Below are 21,010 nucleotides of genomic sequence, written 5' to 3' on the forward strand. Positions count from 1 at the left end.
GCACACAAAGTTAAGAAATAAAGTGAAAAGTTAATGGCAGTAGTAATTTCTTTTGTGACTCCATCAAGCAGGGAAACACAGTGAATCAGAACATTTTAGGATTTCCTGGAACGGAATCTAAAACAGGATAACTGCAATGTTTCATCAGCACTACTGCTGTTGGTAGCTGTATTTTTTTTAACTTCCCGATAGTTAGATTTTTGTGGTCTATAATTTTTTTTAAATCACTCTTTATACCTTTATCATTGTGCTTTGATCTGTCTTTGGCTTCTTGTGTATTTTTGATTTTTTTTCTTTTGTGACGCATACCACTCATCCCTTCACACTCCTTCATCTCAATGCCTAAAGGGCCTGGCTTGTGTTGTCATGCATGCTTATCCATTAGGATAGTCAGTGGGTCTGTCAGCACACCTCACACCCCTCTGCCACTATTCTTTCTCACCTTCATATATTCACTTGAGAGGCTTTTAGCTAAACAAACCCCTTATCTATGAACTTTAAAGGAAGAAATAAAGGTTTATATAAAGCTGGACCCCCTGCTGCATCATGAGCTTTTATGTTCAGTTAAATTGCTTGTTTTATACTGTATATATATTTTTAATTCCCATCACACAAACCTACTGTGCCTTGTTATTATCTGCGTGTGTAAAAATAGAATATTTTCAAGGTTTGGTGTACGTTACAGAATAGTGAAAATGTCTTTGTCTTGTGACCAGAGTGCCTGTCTTGTCACAAAAGCCTTTGAAATCATGGACGACTCCTGACAAGCTTGACTTGGTCTCAAAATCCTGTCAGTCTGACACTTAGCCCATTTGGTCCAAGCCACAGAGCAATCTCAGCATCAAATTCAAGCCATTTACCAGAGGCCAAGATGGGCTTCATCAGGTGGATTGGATTTGATTGTATAAGATTTACAGTAGCCTTTGTCAAATCTGTCTGACCTGTGCTTTTTGTTTTCAATTGGTTTGACCTTACTTGACAAAGCTCCCCCTTTCCCTTAGGAAAGGGGGAGCTGTGGTGCCTGTGGTGCCTCTGTGAGGGGTCAGTGCTTTGAGACAGAGCGTGGAAGTGTGTAGTGGTGGTGTACTTTTGCAGAATTTAATCCAGTGTGTGGGATCAGGCAGATAAAAGCAGTGGCTGTCACTCCCGCTCTCGAGACTGTGGAACTGGATAAGCAGATAGCTGTCAGATTGGATATTTAGGAAGCTCAACTTTTAACTCTCTGAAAAGTGAAATTTTCTTAGTTTTATCCAGAAAACCACATTTTGCAGATATTCAACTCTTATTACGCTATTCCAGTGCAATGTGTAGGCGGGGAACATACAATTAGATTTTTGACACAAGGTTTGCAGAGTACCTCCCTTGTGTGACTTGGTAAAGATTCCCATACAAGGCTTACAGTCTTCTCTGCTAGCTGAAATACAGAGGCAAAATAATCTACACCCTCAGACTGATCTGTATTTGGCTTGGCAGCTACCTGTGCACAAGCATCTCCGGTTTCAGAGAACTAACATCCCTCAAGGCTAATAGTTAAAAATAGGATTTCGACAAATCTGAAAAGAAAATTGCTCTCAGGTAATAGTTAGCAGCTGAGCTATTAAATGAAAAAAAAAAGTATTTAATGCTGAACAAACACTATATATTGTGTGCTGTCTGGCTTTAAAATCCAGATGGGAAAGTTTAGAGAAGTCATTTCTTTTTGCTTTTCTTAAATGTTTTTGATCATAAGCTAACTTTAATATGACAAATACAGCAACAAATTTATTTTTGCAATTGCTGACTTAATTTATTCAGAGAAAAAAAGCTATGCAAGCCTGTATTGCTCTACATGAAAATGTAATTGATCCCTCTTGTTAAATCATAAATTATGATTAACTAAATGTTTTTGTTTAGTTGGCACACTCACATCTGATTCAAGATATCACTTAAACAAGAAACGCCTGCTGGTATGTAGTAAACTGAAAGATTTAAAAAAGCAACACATTCTGCAACACAAGATGCAAAACCTTACAGCACAACATTTTAAAAAGCAAAATGAATTTGTTTTTGCATTAGAACAATGATCCAAAGCAGTCTAGAAAATCCACTTCTGAATGTCACAAATAAACTAAAGAAAATGAAGGTTTCAGTAACCTAGTTAGTGACTAGCCTTAAATCTGAGATGCTGCAATATGATCTTAAACAGGGAGTTTGTTTAATGAAAAGTCTGCATTGGGAAAGATACTTTATGAAAACCACTACAAATAAACATATTTGATGTTGTTGAATTTGTGTCTGCCAAACAGCCCTTGTGCCAGAAGTGACACAAGAGCTTTTAGATGTTGGGGACAGTTGCATGTTTTCATTGTCCAGGATTGTTTGGGAACCTTATTTTGTCTTAGAAAGGAAATCATCTTTATTTAGTTTATTTTTGGCTGATACAGAAATTTGTTTGATCTGCAATATTTAAGCCTGAACAAGAAAGGGAAAATACTTTTACACGACTGTGTACGTCTGGATGCCTTAAAAGAGAAGAATTTGGGGAGTTTAGTTTTTAGGTTTTTTTTGTTGGTTTTTTTTTTATGTGTAAAGGTTTTTGTTGTTGCTTTAGCTGCTCCCGAGCAGTTTTATGGTATGACAGAACAAGCTGTCTTGCTGGGTGGGATGTGTCTTTTGAATGAATGACAGTTTTGGCCTTTATTTCTCCTTCCATCTCTGAGCTGCAGCATCCATAATGCACTGCAAAGACACACATTTGCTGCACTTTTAGCCAGGATTTATTCAGCCCTTTTCACTCAAGCAAATTGCTTCTCATAGACTCTCACAGTTGGTGATCCACTGTCTGGCACTGTGTTCAAAACCACAGACCAAGGCAGAGCGGTGGAGAGAGGAAGAGGGAGAAGGGCAATCTGGATTGGAGTTTGGTCAACCTTCAAACGCTTTTCCAGGGTGCTTACATGCCCTGATCAAAAGCCCCCCTCTGGCATGGACCCTTGTAGCCACAAGGGGAGGCCTCTGATGCCTCTGCCATCATTTCCCTCCAACATATCCCTCAACTCAAATCCCCAGTTCTCTTAGTTTTAGGTACCATAACATAAAACATACATGTAGTTGGAGTCTTAACAGAGAACAAATGATGTTGGTGATGTGCTTTTTGAAACCGATCAATCTTTTATGTGAATTATTGAATCAACCCTCCGTTTGAGACCTGCTCTTTGATGGCTTTTCTTTTGTTTTCTTTCATACTGCAAATTGCAATTTTTTTTTTTTTTTTCATTTTTCACTAACTGTGCTGTTGTTCAATCAATCGGATGTGATGACGGAACAAGAATTACAAGGCTGCAAAATCATAATTGTGTTTTGGTTTATTAAGGGGCAACCTAAACCAACCTTTTCCCATGTTGAAAAAGTAATTGCCCTTTAAACCTAATAACTGGTTATGTCACCCATGGCAACAACCACTTCAAGCATTTGCAGTAACTGGCAGTACGTTTTTTACATTGATGTGGTGTTTTGCAATAAACTGTACTGGATTGTTTTCAGCCTGGTCTGTTAAAAGTAATGTCACAGCATCTCAAACTGTTGAAAATTAGACTTTGACTAGACCACTCCAAAAGCTTCGATTTGTTTCTTTTTGAGCCATTTAAAGTTGGACTTGGTAGTATGCTTTGGAAACCCCCCTTTTTTTTAATGGATTCTTTTGCATAGAAAGTTACATATATTTCCTTTTCTCTCAAGTGGGACCTTGTTCTGCCAGTTTATTTCAAATACTACCTAGACTAATACTAAAAAAAGTGTATCAGCAAAATACTTGCAAACATACTGGAGGACTCGACAAACTGAAGCACCTTTGCAATGTTTGAAGAAATGTTATATTTAGTAATGATCGATGGCTTCATCCATTAGCTCAAAAATATGAAATTTGTTTTGGGAAGATTGGTTTTGTGTATTGCATAGTAAGCCTCATACTGAATTTAATCATTGAAAATGTTACCAATTATTGATCCGACAGAAATTTCTCATACAGATTTTAAAGCTAACCAGAGAACATTGGTCTAAGCATAATAATCTATACAAACACAAAGTGAAGACAGACGAATGTCGAATGCATCAAAAGGCATTGATGTCCCAAGTGATTTCAAGGGACCACAGGGATGGCTTTGCAATTTCATAACTGAGTTTTAAATGTTCCCTTTCGAATTATGTTGTAATACAACAGTCCAAAGAAAGCTAAAACAAAATCTGAAAGCAGTGCTCCAGCTCCAGGATTTGCCTCCCACTCTTTGCTGCCTGAGGACACTTATTTCTGTTCTCCGTTATCTTCCACCATCACTGCTGTGTTTGGATTTATGTTTGTACATGAAGGATATCAAATCCCACATGCAGCGTGAATCTAAACACTAGTTGCCTACTGTGTGTTAGAGCAATTTGTTTAAATATCTATAATTCAAGATGTTGTCATCTTTTTTTTTTTTGAAACCGTTAAATGCAACCCATGGACTCCCTCAAGTAATGTAGACAGTTTTTCCAACACTCTCATCTATCTTCACCTTTCCTCCCCCCCTTCCTTCTGTCTCCTTCCCATGCTGCTGGAAGAGAGGAGCTGCCTAATAACTGCAGAGTTGAAATGGGGAACCGAGTCAGACCGGACTGAACCAAAGGCAGCCCTATGGGGCTGCAGGGTTTCTTTCAATGCATTGTTTTTCCTTTAATAGAGGGCGAGTGTGATTGTCTGAAGAGTATTACCTGGTTGCAGCATTCTCATCTCGTCTGAAATGTAATGCAGGGTCAAACAGGGCAAACTTTGACCAGGTTGTGCTTTTAAAGCACCCTAAACGTTAAAGTAAAGTTAGACTGAAGAAAATTTGGTTTATAAATTAGCTCTAGGGCTGGGCGATATGGCTTAAAAATAAAATCTCAGATTTTTTTGATGCCAGATCCAATTTCCTATTATTTTGCTTGCTTTTTTTGAAGGGCCTGGTTATGGGAATGTATATTTAATTACAAAAATATAGTCACGATATGAATAGAATAATGACAAAATTTTACCAGAAAGACATTTTGAAATTACAACAAAATTCTTTCTCTCATTACAGCAAAAGGTTGTTATAATGAGAGAAAAGCTTGGATAATATTTTATTTCTTTTGTTGAAGTTACTAAAATTAAAATTACTACTTCATTCTTCATATATTACGACCTTATTTTGGTAAAAATAATACTTTATTTTCATATTTTTTTAGTCTATATTTTTGTCCACTAAAACAACCAATCCTCGCTCTTATTCTTTGTCGTGGAGTTGATTAGATTTCAAAGTCCAAATAAATAAAAACAGTAAAATGTGCTTGAGAAACAAGATGGCTGCCTGGGTGTGTTGACATCGCTCTATTTATTAATTGATTAAAATCAATTCATGGCCCAGTATTTGCATTGAGACAAAATGCTAATAAATTCAGGTGTTTTTACTTATTCGCCAGGTATTTGTTTTTTATTTATTTATGTTTTTTATTTAACACAGACACGACCACAGTGTTCCCCAACTATACCTGCAGAGCAGGGGCTTTGTTGCTAGAACATTCCCCTGCACCAGTTGTGCTTCTGGCCAAAATGTGAATTGAGAGACCTCCCAACAGTAGTGAGAGAATGTGTGATAGAGATCTGATTCAGATGAACTGCGGGCGGGGAGGTCGGGTTATCTCATGATCCCTTGCGGCGGCCTGCTTGGACACATATCACAGCGTGCAGCTCTGTTATGGCCTGACGCTGACATGCTTTATGGACAAGCATATTTGCTGAGGTCTCCCTCCTCGCTGCAGTGTCAGTAACCAGACGTAGATGGCCCCGGCCCCCGCATCCGTCCTCCATCCTCCCCACATATGGGTTTCACATATGTTCTGTCAGCGGCTCCAGGATTGGTCCCCCCGGGTCAGACGCAGGTCAAACACGGAAGGCTTGACCAGTTTGAGTTCTTCCACTCAAGCGGTCAATCTCTAGGGCCCACCGTTAACCTACCTCACTTTTCTCCCCCCTTACATGACTATCTAATGGTTTTGACACACATTCCCTGCCTCACAAACAAACAAGAGACTGTGTGTGTGCACACATCAACTCCCAAACCTCTTCACCCTCCCAGTTTGACAGACGTATGACCCTGACTTTCCCCCCTCTTGAGTTATATTTTAGTGAGGCAGCCTGCTCTTTGGGGATGTCACTATCCGAATAGACAGATGAATGTTGGGGTGGAGAGAGGCAGACGGGAATGGACAGATGATAGAGACATCATCTTTGATGGTTGGGGGAGGGATCTGTGACATCTGACATCATATAGACATCTCTCACGCCCCACATCAATAAACTTGCACCCTCCCCTTTCAAATGTGCTGTTGTGGCTACATATTTGGTCAACATGATTTAATGTGAAGAAACATTACCTGATTTACGACGTATTACTCCATTTTTCCACTGTTTCTCCAGGAAGGTGGTCTTGGCTTGAAGTTCAAAGTCCTAGTGAGGGAATTCATCATTCATCAGAAGGAGGAAGAAAGGAAAATACGGCTAAGGTTTCACAATGGCTTAATTGTATCAGCAATTAATCCCTCAAAGTTTCTGTAACTAAAGGAACTACAAATACTCCCAGAGGACTCCTTTGAACTCATAAATAAATAATCCTCCAAGCTGTAGCACATGTTTCGTACTTACAAATGAGTTTAACAAATATAAAGATTCGTAAATTTTAGTTATTATAAATCTAATATTAACTGTTGTGACCTCAAACCTCAGCGTATCTTATTTGGATTTCATGTAATAATCCATAAGTGGAAAGAAAATGATTAAAAAAAACATTTCAGAAATGTTTTTATAAATAAAAATCTAAAGTGATGGGAATTAATATTTGGTTCTGATGAATCCAGACTTTCTAGAACCACCTTTTGCAGTAATTAGAGCTGTGCTTTGGGGCTTTGCAAATGGATTACATTTTTGCTGTGCTTCTCCAGTCATCAGAGCTAAATTCACCCAGTTATACTAACAAATTCATACCGGTACACACTGCAAAACTTTGACTGCAAAATGTGCTCTTCCAATATAGCCACAATTGCATTAAAACAGGATAAATGCAGTCTACTATTTGAAAAACATTATTTAGAAAAGACTTCACAGTAAGTAAACGGCCAATAAAAGTTGTACACATTTGTAAAGTGGAAGAAAATGTTTGGTCGTTTTCACCATTTTGTATGAATAAAAAAGGAATGCATTCGTATTCAGCTCTCTTGGTCAGATTTGTAGAACTTATTTGACTTTTTTCTTCATCAACTTCTAACAATGGCAGACTTGAAGTTTTGCTTATTGTTTTTTGTGAAACACCTTAGTTGGACTGGATGGGAAGCACCTCTGACCATTCATTTTTAAGTTTTCCTACTGATTCTTCTTTGGATTTATGTTTTGAGTTTGACTGGGCCATTCACACAAACAGCAGGACCAACCAACATCCCTCCTGCCACTGAAAAAACAACATCCCTCGTATGGGTCATTTTTCTTTCAGTTCAAAGTTATGTTCTACATTGTGTTAATTTTAATACAGTACATAGATTTTTATTTTCAGCGTTATCGTGACAGTTTAATCTTGCAAGGCACCATATTTACAAAAAGCCTTCATGCAGAATTTTCCTGTAACAGAATCTCAGACTCAGTAAATGATGAACAATGTTGACAAATGTTTTGTGACTCTCGTCTGTCATTCTTGTCAATTTCTGCTCATCTGTTTTCATGTTTCTGGGTGTGACATGGATATAAATAGCTCTGCCTGACCTGTTTGTCTTCTCTTGTTTTATTTTTCTTCTTCTTAGATTCGTGTTGATGGTCCTCCTCATGGTGGCGTCCAGTATGAGACAATCTCGGTCATAAAGGACGGCAGCCCCATCCTCCGAGACATGGCCTTCTCCCTGGACCGCAGCTACCTCTACGTCATGTCTGATAGACAGGTAGGCGTGAATATTTTTAATGGCTTTTTAAAACTTGTGCTCCCTAATTATACAACTTATCCTAACAGGAGTACGGATGGGTTTTAATGCGTTTTGCGTGTGCGTATGCAGATGCTTAAATGTCAGGGAGAGTCTGTGTGGCTCCAGTAGGGCCCAGGATGGCTCACCTCTGTACATTACCAAATCCACCAGCTCCTGTTGGCTATAAATAACTTGTGTGGCACAGCAGGGGGGTTAGGGGAGGAGGAGGAGACATTCTGACAGCGTTTGATAATGAAGGAGGAGAATGAGGGCAGGGACAAAGAAAGAAATAGAGACACGAAAAGGGTTAGGTAAGAATGAGAATAAGGGAGGTGAAGGACTCCTTCCTTTGGCTGGCTGTGGTGAGAGAAAGAGTAATGAGAAAAAGAGGGACAGCTGGGGGAGTGCATGACTTAGAGTAAAGGGAGGAACAGAGAGTGCAAGGTCATCCTTTCTTGTTCCTGATGAAGTGACACAGCATCGAAGGGCGAAAAAGTAAGCGACCGATAGCCATCAGTACAGCCGACGCGACGCGCGCCACAGGTAGAAAGGATGGGGCCAGACGCCGGTGGGAGGGGGGACGCAAGGACAGCACGTAGGTCGGGCGATAAAAGGGGAAAAGGAGATAGTTGCAGCGAAAAGACATGACAAGAGGAGGAGAAGTGAGAAGGCTGCAGAGAACAGAAACGACTGCAGGAGACTCTGTGGCGAGGCCGCCCCGGAGACAGGCGACGTGCGAGGCCGAGAGTGTCAACTGATGAATTACCATCCTCACTTCCTTATCTGCTCTTTGAACACAATCAAAAATTGACTGGCCACCCTGCACAGGTGTGAGCTTATACAGAGCAGGAGTCTTTATTTCCTCTATTTTTTGTCTTCAATTTGACAAAGAGGTTTGGTAGCAAGTTTAAAAATATTATTTTCATTTAACTAAGTGGAAATCTGATCCATTCAGTACACATAGTGAGATATATTAGATATGTTTATTTTTGTTCATCTTGATAATTATGGCCTACAGTTAATGGAACTCCAAAATTCAGTTTCTTAGAATATACAGTAGGAAATAGATTTGTAAAACTTCTCAAGGAATGTGGGGTATTCAGTACTTGAATGCAGTTGTGTTTTTCATGAATTTCTCCTCCAGTCTTCAACATTGAGAAAATACCACTGAGGTATAAACACAAAAAGCTCAGGTTGCTTTAGATCCAGCCTTCAACTCATCAGGTTTGTTTGTGCCTCTAATCTTCCATCTGAAAATACACCATAAAATCTCTATGGTGTTTAGGTCAGCTAGTTTGCTGGCCAATCAAGCACAGTGATGCTACGGCCATTAAATCAGATTCTTCTGGCAGAATGTGCAGGTGTGAAGTCCTGCTGGAAAAATAAATGAGCATCTTCATGAAGCTTGTCAACAGAGGGATGGATAAAGTGCTCTAAAGTTTCTTGGACTCGATTAAAAGACAACAGAACAATGGGAGCAGAGGCCATAGCTTAGCCGCACTTAACAGTAACAGTTTTAACCCATGAGACATGTGCAGAGATTGTTGAAGCAGTGAAATCCACATTTATTTACTTATTTATTCCCCAAAATAGAATGCATGATATATGTCAGTCTGCTCTAATTGAATCAATAGAATACATTGCATATTTTCTTATTTTTTATTGAGGTACCTTTTATGCAGTTTGCTTTTTTTCACTCAGTAATTTATAAGTTGCTCTGCATTTTTAAGCCATGTACTTATAAACAATAAAACAACCACATAAACGTATCATTTGACCCAGCAGGAATTTAGTACTTGAATGAAAAATCCCTCCAATTATTCTGGGAAAAATTAATATTTAAAGTCTCTGGCCTCTCATTTTATCAGAATTTATGCAACAAAATATTTAATTTGGCAACTTGAATTTAATTACATCTTTTCAGATCACTAAGAGTCAGTTTCAATAAATAAATACCATGCACAGTTAGAATATAGAAAACAGAGAATTGGACAGATTAAACAAGTTAAGAAGAGTTTGCATGGAGTTTGAAATGACTTTCCCCATGTTTACTAAATCCTTTATTCCCACTTATTTCACAGATGAAACACACGTTTGATGTTGAGCTCATAACTGCTAGTCATCTGAATGAGAATTTATGTCTGTGGATGTTATTAGTATTCAGCTTGTAGACTATTCTGTCTCTCTCTGCAGGGGTTAGAGAAGATCGAAGCAGACGCATTCACACACACGCACTCACGCACACACATGTTCAGCTGCTTTGGAGATGCTGCCTTGAATGTTTAACGATACAGTTCGATAGTCACACCTGACAGATTGGTTGAATTGGGATTCAGTTCTGCTTTTTCTGCTTTACTATGGGATTCTTTTGACTCTGCAGCAACAGTCTTTCAGATTTCATACTGCTCTCGCTTTGGTTGATCTGAACAACTGAAATCTAAGGACATGCATTAAAGATCTGTGATGCTATCTTCTGTACATTACACAGCAGATACCTTAAACAAGCTCTGCTGCACTCAGTGGGAGACATCTATTTGACCTTTATCGCAACATCGGCTTAAATGTCACCCCCAATCACACATCCAGAGTTATCACGGGATATATCTTGTCTGAGGTCCGTTTGTTCCCGTGAGTCTGACTGATGCAGGCTGAGGCCAAGCACATGGCGTTGGGAGATGGCGGAGAACAAAGGAGGGATGATATCAAACAGGAACCGAGGCAGATTTGGCTCTAGTTGCGTTTCCGACTTGGAATAACAAAGAAGCCCTCTGTGTTTGGCACAGTGGGAAAGGGAGTGAACAGAAGAGAGGGAGACATGAGGCTGGAGGAGAGAAAGAGAAATCGAGGAACTGAGTGTAATATTTGCAAAGCAAGGCCACACTGGTGAACCTGGGCTCGTTCTCACTTCTGCCCTCACACCTGCCAGGTTCAGAATCTTTATGATTTTAAATATACAAACAAGCAGTCAAAGTACAAACGCAAAGCGCTCATACTATGTTTATTTGCATAGGTGCTATAGCCGAGAGTTCACCAGCTCCGCCAGTCACACATGGAAGAAAAATTGGCCTTTTAGCACTACACATACATTCAAGCATCTGTTCTCCATTCAGTATTCAAACGGTGTTTACCTGATGCTTTTGGGGTAATTCCTCAAAAATGTGTTTGTATTGCTCATTAACATAGAGCATGCAGATTAGACTCAACAGGCATCCTTCTTTTATCTGGTTCTCATTTGTTACTTCCTTATATTCAAATAGTGGATGCTATTCTTCCTGTTTTGTACTCAACCCACCCTGCTGTCATGTTCAATGGTGCTTTGCTTAGTAGATGTAATGACAATGCCAGCAGTAATATTAATGACAGCCTGAGAATGCGCAATGTGAGGGCAGCGCAGTGGAACTGGTGAAAAGACCTGGCGGCCTTGTTTCCTCTTCTCCATCAGCAGCATCAGTGCTGTGTATGTGGTTCTTGTCCTGCTGTAAGGTGCTGGATCATCACTGACCATTTTGACATGTCTAAGTAAAGCAGATTTTCTTCCCAAAATTTATACTGAGGACTTTGTGCATATTTCCTCTGACACTGCAGTGAAAATATTCTCACTACTTAAACTTTTTTTACACGCAGCAAACTATTTCAAAAATAAAAATTTTGTACCAAAGTTGTGCATAATTGTGAAAGCAAAATGTGATATGGTTTTAAAGTATATATTCTGCTAATAGAAGTGTGGCCTTTCACATATTTGATCTGTCACCTACTTGGCTTGTGACAAGTTTCAGAGGGAAACAATCTTGCTTTGTAGAGGCAAGTTTTTTTTCTTTTGTGAAGTGACTTGTTTGGTTTGCTTCTTGGTTTTCATGACGTTTCTTTTACTCTAATTACCAAATGTGATCTACTTTATCAAAAATCAGATAACATGAAAGTTTGTGGTTGTACTGAGATAAAACTTTGATATACAGTGTATTTAACAGAATTTAAACTCTGATTTCTGTCTCTTTTTGGTGCAGTTAGTTTTAAGATTGATCCAGGGGGATTAGATCTCCACTGACATAATAATAATATTTCAGATTCAGATCTAGTGGGATTAGTTGCAAACATTTTATAGCAAATACCAAGAAAGTGGTATGAGGATAAGGAAAACTCTGCTTATAAAGACGCAGATGCTGAAGGTCAAAACTGTTTAACTTACAAGACCTTGTTTGCAGGTCATGATCGAATCCCTACACAAGTGTTGTAAATAAGTGGCTGAGCAGGAGATTTTTCTTTTTAACAGGCAAGACAGAGAAATACATTTTGGCAAATATTGTCTTGTTTTTATTGGTAGGCGTCCATAAATTTCTGATCTTGAGCCTCAAAGACTATTTTTGTTGACATGTTGCTTCAAATTGTTAATTTCAAATTAGCCACTAGATGTGTCTAGTTTTATTTAGAGGGCTAAAAATAGTCCTGTAAATGGTCTGTTGGTCAACATTCAGGAAAAGGGAGACATTTCTTTTCAAAATCTGTTGTATCGCTTATATGCAGGTTTTGTAAAAAGTCAACAGGATCCTAATTTTTTATGCTCATTCTTGTCATTTTTCTGATAAATTTGATGGACTTCTACACATGACAAGTGCCTCATGTAGTAGGATTATGTTTGCTGCTGCTACTACATCCAAGAATATATTCCCACAGTTTTGGTACTTGACTTGGTTGCAATGCCACTGGCAAACCCAGTGATGAACAGAAAAGGTCATAACTGTTGTGGTGGATTCAGCTGAGCTGCCTCCTGGACACATTGTCGAATCCTTGCTTTCTTTTCCTCCAAGTCATATGAAATGCCCTCTGAAATGTCTTACATTCCCAAATCCACCTCACAACATTTAATATTGCATCAAAAGCTGTTGTTTTCAAGCTGAATACCACATCATCCACTGGTGGATCAAAGCACATGGCAATGTAGTTCACATGATCTGCAAGTATTTCATTGTGAAGCACAGGGAATTGTTTTTCAGATTTTTTTTTTTGGGGTTTCGGCTGAATATGAAGCCAGATATGCTGTGCTGACTGTGATGCAGTATGCTATAGCAATAACAATTCCAACTGGCGGTCTAATCAAACAGGTGGACAAAGCGTTCATGTTTGAATGGCAGCTGCAGCAGAGCTTATGAGTTGCTTTTGCCAGCTCATGCAAATGTAGAGCATTATATCTGTGTTAGGGTTTGGAGTGGTCTTGCTTTTACCCACCCCCACCTTTTTTTTACTGTTTCATGTTTTTTTTCTTTTTCTGTGCCCAAAAATACAAACAACCTCAGCTGCTTTATTAAAACTGGATCTGAATTTGCATTTCTTTTTTTTTTGAGCTCTGTGAAGGTTTTTGTAGGATTAGGTCAACCGAGGGACATGAAACACAGTGGAGTTCAGTGAAGGTCTTGAACAGCGTACATGGATTATTGTTGTTCTTTTATTTATGCAGCACCGAAATGAATGGCTTAAACTCATTCTGTAACAAGACTCTGATTCATCTTGCATTGATTTGGCCCTGATAATAAGGGTGGGCACACATCATGTTGAGAATTAGCAGCAGCATTATTTCAGTTGTGGTCAGAAGCCAGTACACAAAGACCAGGCTGTAATATATTATTCATGGGAAACAATCAAGATTTAACATGTGAAAGGGCTTTGAAGTGGAACCTGTGGCATAGTCCTACCACTGACAGCTCAAAACGGCGGTTAAAAAAAGCTTTTTTAGCAGGAAAAATCCCACATGTATTAATTTCTTTAAATGTAGCGAAGGGATACAGGTTTTGACTTTGTAGTGGCCTTGAATGGTTTTGTTAATTTTTATAGGTTTTTGCGCACAACCATACATAATAGACCTCTGCAGATTTAATGGCGTTCCCAGTGAAATAGAAGCACTCTAATTGCAGGCTCTTTATAAGGATGAGTGTGAAATTCCTGACCAATGGAGGGATACTGAGCCAGTCAAGAAAGTTGGCTCGTTTTTTATGGCTAGACCCATACAGCATTCACCCATGTGCTGCTGTCACTCTTCAGTACACCCTTGGCTCTTTAGAAAACATTAAATCCTGTCAGCTTCTAGTGTTTGTGTCCCATCCTGCCTTCATCTGTTACTTTAATATAAAAAAATGGCTACATTACAGAAAAGAAAACCTCATATTTTCAGCTCTAACAATTTATTCTAGTTGCTCAGCTGTGAAATTTAAATTCTGTGCATGGATTTGTTGTTTTTCCAAGCCCTTAAGTCTTTCTATGATTTGTTCTTGGAACCCGTTTTCCCTAAGAGTACCCTCCTTTTTTTTCCCAGTTCCTCCTTTTTGCATCCAGACTGAGACAAATTAAGTTGCTATTATTGTGACTAGAGAAAAGAGAATTTACCTGTCAAAAACCATCAATGACTACGTTATCATAATAGTAAGGATACTTTTGTGTTGTTTCAAGTTGAAGCAATTAGGTCATGTTATACATTTTTGTTTAAATTTCTGTGCAAGGGCAGTTAAGCTGTAAGATCATGCCAGTGCAAGAAATAATACCATGTTTTTGGAAGGTAAAGTCAATAAAGAAAAACTGTTTTTTTATACAGTGAAACTTTTATATCTAGAGCCCCCATCTGGTGTGTCATGACCCAGGATGTAGTCCAATACTTTGGCTTGAACCACTGTTTATGTGAAAGAAGTGGTCCAAGCTAATGTTTTCTGTCATGCTCTGGAAAACTGTGAAGCCATATGGCAACACATGGACCACACATCTGTGTCTGTTCCCCAGTCACACGGAGACTCGATGTGGAAGTACAACATCTTTGGGACAGCTTGCCATCAGTCAAGCAGACGACATCGGTCTTGATAGATTGCCGTTTGAGTTCTACCTGAGATGCAAGCACAACAGCAGGGTCAGTTTAGAGGCTGTTTATAGGGTGAGGCCAGCAAATCATTCGCATGACTGCTTCCTCACTGGTTGCTTTTCAGCTGAGAAACAAATCTAAAGCTGAAACATGAAACTTCACGCTCAGACGTTTTGCTGATTCTTAGGCAGCCTCGCTGTTGCTATTCACGAGTGGTCAATACACACGGTCAGCCTTATTGATGAAGCCATTCAGCTTTTCATTGTAAAAATAACTTGCATTGCCCATCTGCCACTTATTAGATTCCATTTGCATTGTCCATCTGCCGCTTGTTAGATTTCATTAATCTGAAGCTCTGATTGATAAATTATTTTTTGTCAAAACCCTAAAACACTTTCTAAAATGGAACATACTCATATTGTTGATGACTTTTGCAACATTTACTGTCTGCACCTAAAATAAGGATACGCACTTACAGATGTTTCTGGTGTAAGACCAGAGCTGAGCAAAAAAGTTAACAGCATAATACAAAGGTATAAAATATTAAGTCTATTTTAGACTTTTAGAGTACTTCAGTATTAATGTTAATATTGCACTCTTGCAATGTTTCACTTGCAGTCTACTTGTCTTCCTTTCTTATAAATAGACGTCTGCTTGGGGCAGGGCTTTAGGTCAATTGCCAGGCAATGCCAAACAGGAGTGAGTACAGGTTTTCTTACACTGTGAACAACATATAGGTGTTTAGATGACCTAAACATCATAATCTTTCATAGTAAAAAATGGAAATTGTTTCTGTTTCACCTCTTAAGAGGTTGTTTTCTTAATTTCTAATCTCCATATGTGGATTTTTCCAACCTAAAGAGACCGATAGAATGTTTGCATGTTTATTGGAACATGTGGTCTATGTTTTGTTTTGTTGCATATGCCATTTATTTGTATGTTCTGTGTCTGATCAGAGAAAGGTCAGAGGTCATGGATAGCTCAAGGTTTAACCAAGTCCTTTCAAACAGACATACGGTGTTACTATGCAGATCTGCTTTAATATCCCTGAAACGAGCTACGCTTCACTGCTCTTCTGTTGCTTTCTTATGCTCACTAATAAGTGTCCCCTCACCATTTTAGCTATGTTCTATTGATGTTTTACATGTCTGAATGTCGTGCTCCATGTGCACCCTTCTTTGCAAGCCCGCCTCACAAAAGCACCTCATTTGCATGAATCCCTGAACTGGCATTGTTAATTGACTTAAGCTAGGATTAGTGTTAATCAGGTTTTTTTGCCCTGAAACTATTGACCAACCCTAACCTCATTATTTGATAGCAGCACACGTCCTGTCAGCCCCCATCAAGCTGTTAATTAAAAGAAGCCTGTGCACACCAGTGTCCCAGCCTGACCCTCTTTGTACATCCCATTTGTCCCCCCTTTTTTCCTTCTCATCCCCTACCAACATGGCTCTTGCTATAACAGTGGAGGTCAGAACAAAGTATTCCATAGTGCTCACATTAACCTCAGAAGCTAGATCATCATGTCATGTTAGCAGAGCATCTGGATTTAATTTGAGTAATCTGTAGCTTGACCTAATCTATGGGACAAGCTTACTGCAAATAAATGAATTTCAAGTTTAGCATTGCAGGTTTATATTTCACTTTGTGACTCTCGGTGATAAGCGTAAACCCACTGACTGTGCAGTTAACTTTCACAGTCCTCGTGGCGTAATAGAACATAATAAAGATGCCTGATTCTGGGAAAGTCCGATTCCCTTCCTGTTTGAGAGATCTGCCAACTGGTAGGTTTACTGTTGCTCATAAAAAAAACAAAAACAGTTATGCCTCAATAATTGAAAACTTTATCAAAAAGTCAACTTATTTTTATATAGATTAATCACACACAGGAGTTTCATACAAAAAAAACAATCTGCTGAAAAATACATACAGTATCAATACTTGGTTATGACTTCATCAGTGCTTTGGGTCATGGAGGCTATTAGCCTTTGGCATTGTTGAGATGCCAACTTTTTTTTTGCGTTGTTGGCTCTTGTTTTTCATCTTCATCTGGGCAATACTTTAGAAGTTGTCAGTGACGTTCAGAATAGGTCGGTTTACTGGTCTATATCAGGCATAGAGATGCCATTGTCAATGAAGAAGTTACTGATATTTCTGGCAGTGTGAGCAGACGTCGAGTCATGTTGGAATTTGAAATTAACAAATGTCAAAACATTCCTGGTAGGTGACTACTCTAACTTTTATCTTTTACCAAAACCAGCAAATTTACATGGCTCCCCAAATCATCACTGCCTGTGTGAACTTCACCTGGGACTTCAAGCAACATAAATTTTCCTGCCTTTCCACTGCTCCTCCAGACTCTGAGACCTTAATTTCTAATTTAAAAAGTGAAACCCACTTTCATCTAAAATGAGGATTTTGGACCGTTAAGCCCTGTGAATCTCTCTCAAAACTGTGGTTGGGATTTGCTTCACAATTGTCTTAATGCGACAGTGTAAACTTTCCCTCCAAGCAAACTTTTCATTGATTTTCTTTATTAGCTATTTTCTAAGCAAACATGTATGGAAGTTGATGATGACTATCCAGCTTTTGAGTCACCTTGATTGTTGTGTAACATGCTGCTATTAGGACTATTTTTACAGCTCTTCTGTTATGTTCTAATTGTCTGTGCATTGTTTTTTTTTATGTTAATCATCCTCAAAATTAACCTCAAATGCACAATGTGTCCCTCTGAGTGTATCAAATCATGGTATGAGCTGCACTAAACTGATAAAGAAAAATCTTTAACAATGTCTGAAAACTGAATATGTGGGGGGAAAAAAATCAATAATAATGAAATGTTTATTATAATCTCAGATTTCACTTGCAACTGGAGGCTGGTGGTTCTGTGCTGGACTGAGGTTTGAAATTACTTTGTGGATATTCAGTGCAGAATTTTGTGCATGTATACTTTGTAAATGCGAGCCAAAAGGAATGGTCCGGGAGGCATCCTACCAGAATAATCAGCTCTATAATTAAGTGCTGAGACTACGTCAGCTGCCTTCATACAGTCCCCCTTCTGCACCTCCCCACTGCACCTCATTCTGTCTCTTTTCACTCTCACTGTCTGCCCAGGATTTGTCTGCTTCCTCCCAGCGCCTATGCCGAATGCTCATGACATTTACTGTGAGACTAATGGCAGTGCTTCAGTCCTCCTAATTGTTAGCTTTAATTGCAATAATTATTTACAAGCCTAATTAAAGCCTAGAGAGTGTCAGGGAGAAACACGAGTGCCAGTTGAAGGAACCAGGGCTTGTCAGGAGCCAGGCAAAGAGTAAAGCAGCAGCAATGTTTGGTCGATAATTGGGGAGGCTGTGTCTGAAAGTCTCTCTTGCTCTCTCACTCTTGCTTTCATTGTCCCACTTCATGTATATTAGTTCCTTTCTCTCCAAGTGTTGACAGTGGAGTCCAGTGAGTGTGTGAAGTGTGTTGTATACCGTTTTTAGGTTGAGTGAAAACAGTTGGGTTGCAGCAGTTTCAGTCATCAACTCTGGTCCAGGTGTTTAGAGAAAAGGTCTCTGGTGTGCTTGTCTTCTTTCTTGTTTGAGATGTACTGACAGCTTATTTTATGACACCACCAGCTGCCCTCTGACCAACTGAAAATTTGTGTGTCTGTGTGTGCCACATGTGAATGAGTTTGTCACTGGTTGCCTTTTAGCCAGACCTTGAGTTCATACGCTGTCTTTGGCAGAAACCCAGGTGACCTTTTGTGCCTAGCTGTTTGCAAAAGTGTGCGTGAGTGTGTGTTTTACTGACTGATAATGGTTATGCTGCCAGGGCTGCAATATGTTTTTCGTCTGTCCTTCACAAGGCCAGGTTTACAGGACACAGCAGGAAAACTTCTGCTTTTGATGGTGCACCCATGGCAGCTCAAGCCTTCCCTCCCTCCATGTGTCAGAGTTGTGCAAAATACTCCCCAGTTGTCCCCACCCTTCCCCACCTTTCTCCACCCCTTTCTCCTGTCTTCTTTTCCTTTCTTCTCTGCTGTCAGAGCAGCGTCCGATGGAAGAACTCAATTCCACAATGCTGTTCTTTGATCCCCTGCGGCTCCATTTGACAAAACTGTCTGCCTCCACCTTAGTGATGGATTATTTCATTGCCTAGTTTGTGCAAGTGTGGATTTAATATGTGTACGTGTTTGTCTATGGGAGTGTATTTGATATTAGATTAGGCCAGGTACCCTTTTAAAACTCTTGGTGCCTAGAAGAAATAACAGTATGCTTTAAAATCCAAAAATCCCATTGCAGATTCAATTTATTTTTTTGGTGTACTTTTCGAAAAGCATGTACATCACTTCATAATATATGTGTTCCTATAAATGATTATCTTTGTATGTCTGCTCCCATTCCTATAGTTATTTTCTGTTTGGATAGTTGCTATATATCTGTGTTTTTGTGTGATTTTAGTGAGACGAAGATCACCTGTAGGCATAAAGAATATGATAACGTAAAATTAGACATCAACCAAAATGCTACATGCATTTGAGATATTTAATAGTTTTCAGAAAGCCTTTATGTTCACATGGATGTAATGAAAATATTTTTTCTTTTTAAATAAACTCACTCTAGAAAGCATTTAGAAACTGCAGTTTGCATGTGAATTGATTCTGACAAAACATTATTGTTACTCTAGATAGGGCCTAACTCAGTTCTGTACATCCTAGTTTTATTTTTCCCAAGTCACTGTTTATTTTTTTGTTTTGTATAATTGACATCTTGTATGTTTAGCAGTAATTCCTTTATGTTCTCAGATATAAAATAAATGAAACTTTAAAACAATATTTGAGTAAGAACATCAGAAAACCCACAGGGTAAACAAAACCATAAATGTACATTATGTTTCTTTCTTATTTGAAATATAACCATGTTGATGACCGTTAGATCTGATATTTGGAACCATAAGGATAACAGAGCTTCCAGATATAGCAACTCAGTAAAGGGCTAAAACATGTCGAGTGAGGTGTCTGAAACCTGCAGTTTATCACTCAAGGCAATTAAAACTAGAGTTCTGGAACCACAAGCACTATGTACCTCGGAGGCAAAATGTTTATTAAATTCCCACTTTCCAAAAGCAACTGGGGAGCAGTTAATTTGGCTGCACAGAGGCAGCTGTCTGAAAATTGTGCGATGAGAGAGAGAAAAAGACAGAGGGTGGAGAGAGAGACGAAGAGAGTGAGACACAAAGGCAGTTTGGGCTCATTATGTTGATTTTTTTCCCTCTACTGCCAAACAAAGACACCCAGGCACTTTCAGACACACCAACCAAGATCATTCGCAGTTTGCTTTCTTTCTCTAACTCCACAGAATTTATTTGGAGCCAAATCTAATAATATTTTCTTCGATGTAAAAGTTTTCCATCAAGTTTTGTGTTTCTGATTCTCACCAAAGGCTCAAATTGGAATCAATCATGAATGTTATTAAAAGGTCTGATGAGGTCTTTGAAGAGCCTCACCAGTACCTCAGAATCCCATTAATATCTCAGTGTGGAAGCCCCGCTGAGCTGGAGTTTGCATATTGCCCAAGTAGTGTGTGCAGAACACATAAATCATAAACAATCATAGACAGACACACGCATAGTTTTAGATTAGATGACGTGTTCCTCACCACCTGAGCCTAGTTATCAATACCCCCTTCCCTATCTGTCTCTCCATCTTGTTCCTCACAGACTAATACTCATCACATAGACACACATGTGTACCCACAAGCAACAGCCCTGAGAGCAGCAGGGTGTATCCAAACCCTTCATTTGTATGTACATGGTGTGTGCTGGAAGAGAGGCTGAAACAAAGAGAACAAACATGCTCACTTGCGCACGCACACATGCTGTTACACACTCACGCACACATGCTTACAAAAAAAAAAAAAAATAATAATACCACACTCAGACATGCGCTGCAGAGTCCCTCTGTGGATCAGAATTCATCTCTGTCTGCTTTTCCACTGCAAATCAATACTCCCGTTGGTCGACAGACAGCCGTTAAGTGTGCCAGGGAGGCTCCCAACACACTCTCCATACACACATATGACACACACACTCAATGCCTGTTGATGTGTGATGGCCTGTGCTGCTTCCTTATTAACTCCTCACATGCTGACTGAAGCATACACCTCATTACTGGCTGCATTGACAGTCTGGGATCCCACTGAGAGACACTCA

At 39.2% G+C, this 21,010-nt stretch overlaps 1 protein-coding gene across 1 annotated transcript in view; it reads left to right on the forward strand.

Annotated features, from left to right (window-relative positions):
• Positions 1–21,010, forward strand: part of plxna2 (plexin A2) — a 223,148-nt gene that overhangs the window by 81,822 nt on the left and 120,316 nt on the right. The window contains exon 4 of the mRNA XM_044110575.1: positions 7,822–7,956. Within this exon, the coding sequence (XP_043966510.1) occupies positions 7,822–7,956 (135 nt within the window). The remainder of the gene's footprint in view (positions 1–7,821; positions 7,957–21,010) is intronic.

Source organism: Gambusia affinis, linkage group LG01 (genome assembly GCF_019740435.1).
Source record: "Gambusia affinis linkage group LG01, SWU_Gaff_1.0, whole genome shotgun sequence".
NCBI classification, from domain to species: Eukaryota; Metazoa; Chordata; class Actinopteri; order Cyprinodontiformes; family Poeciliidae; genus Gambusia; species Gambusia affinis.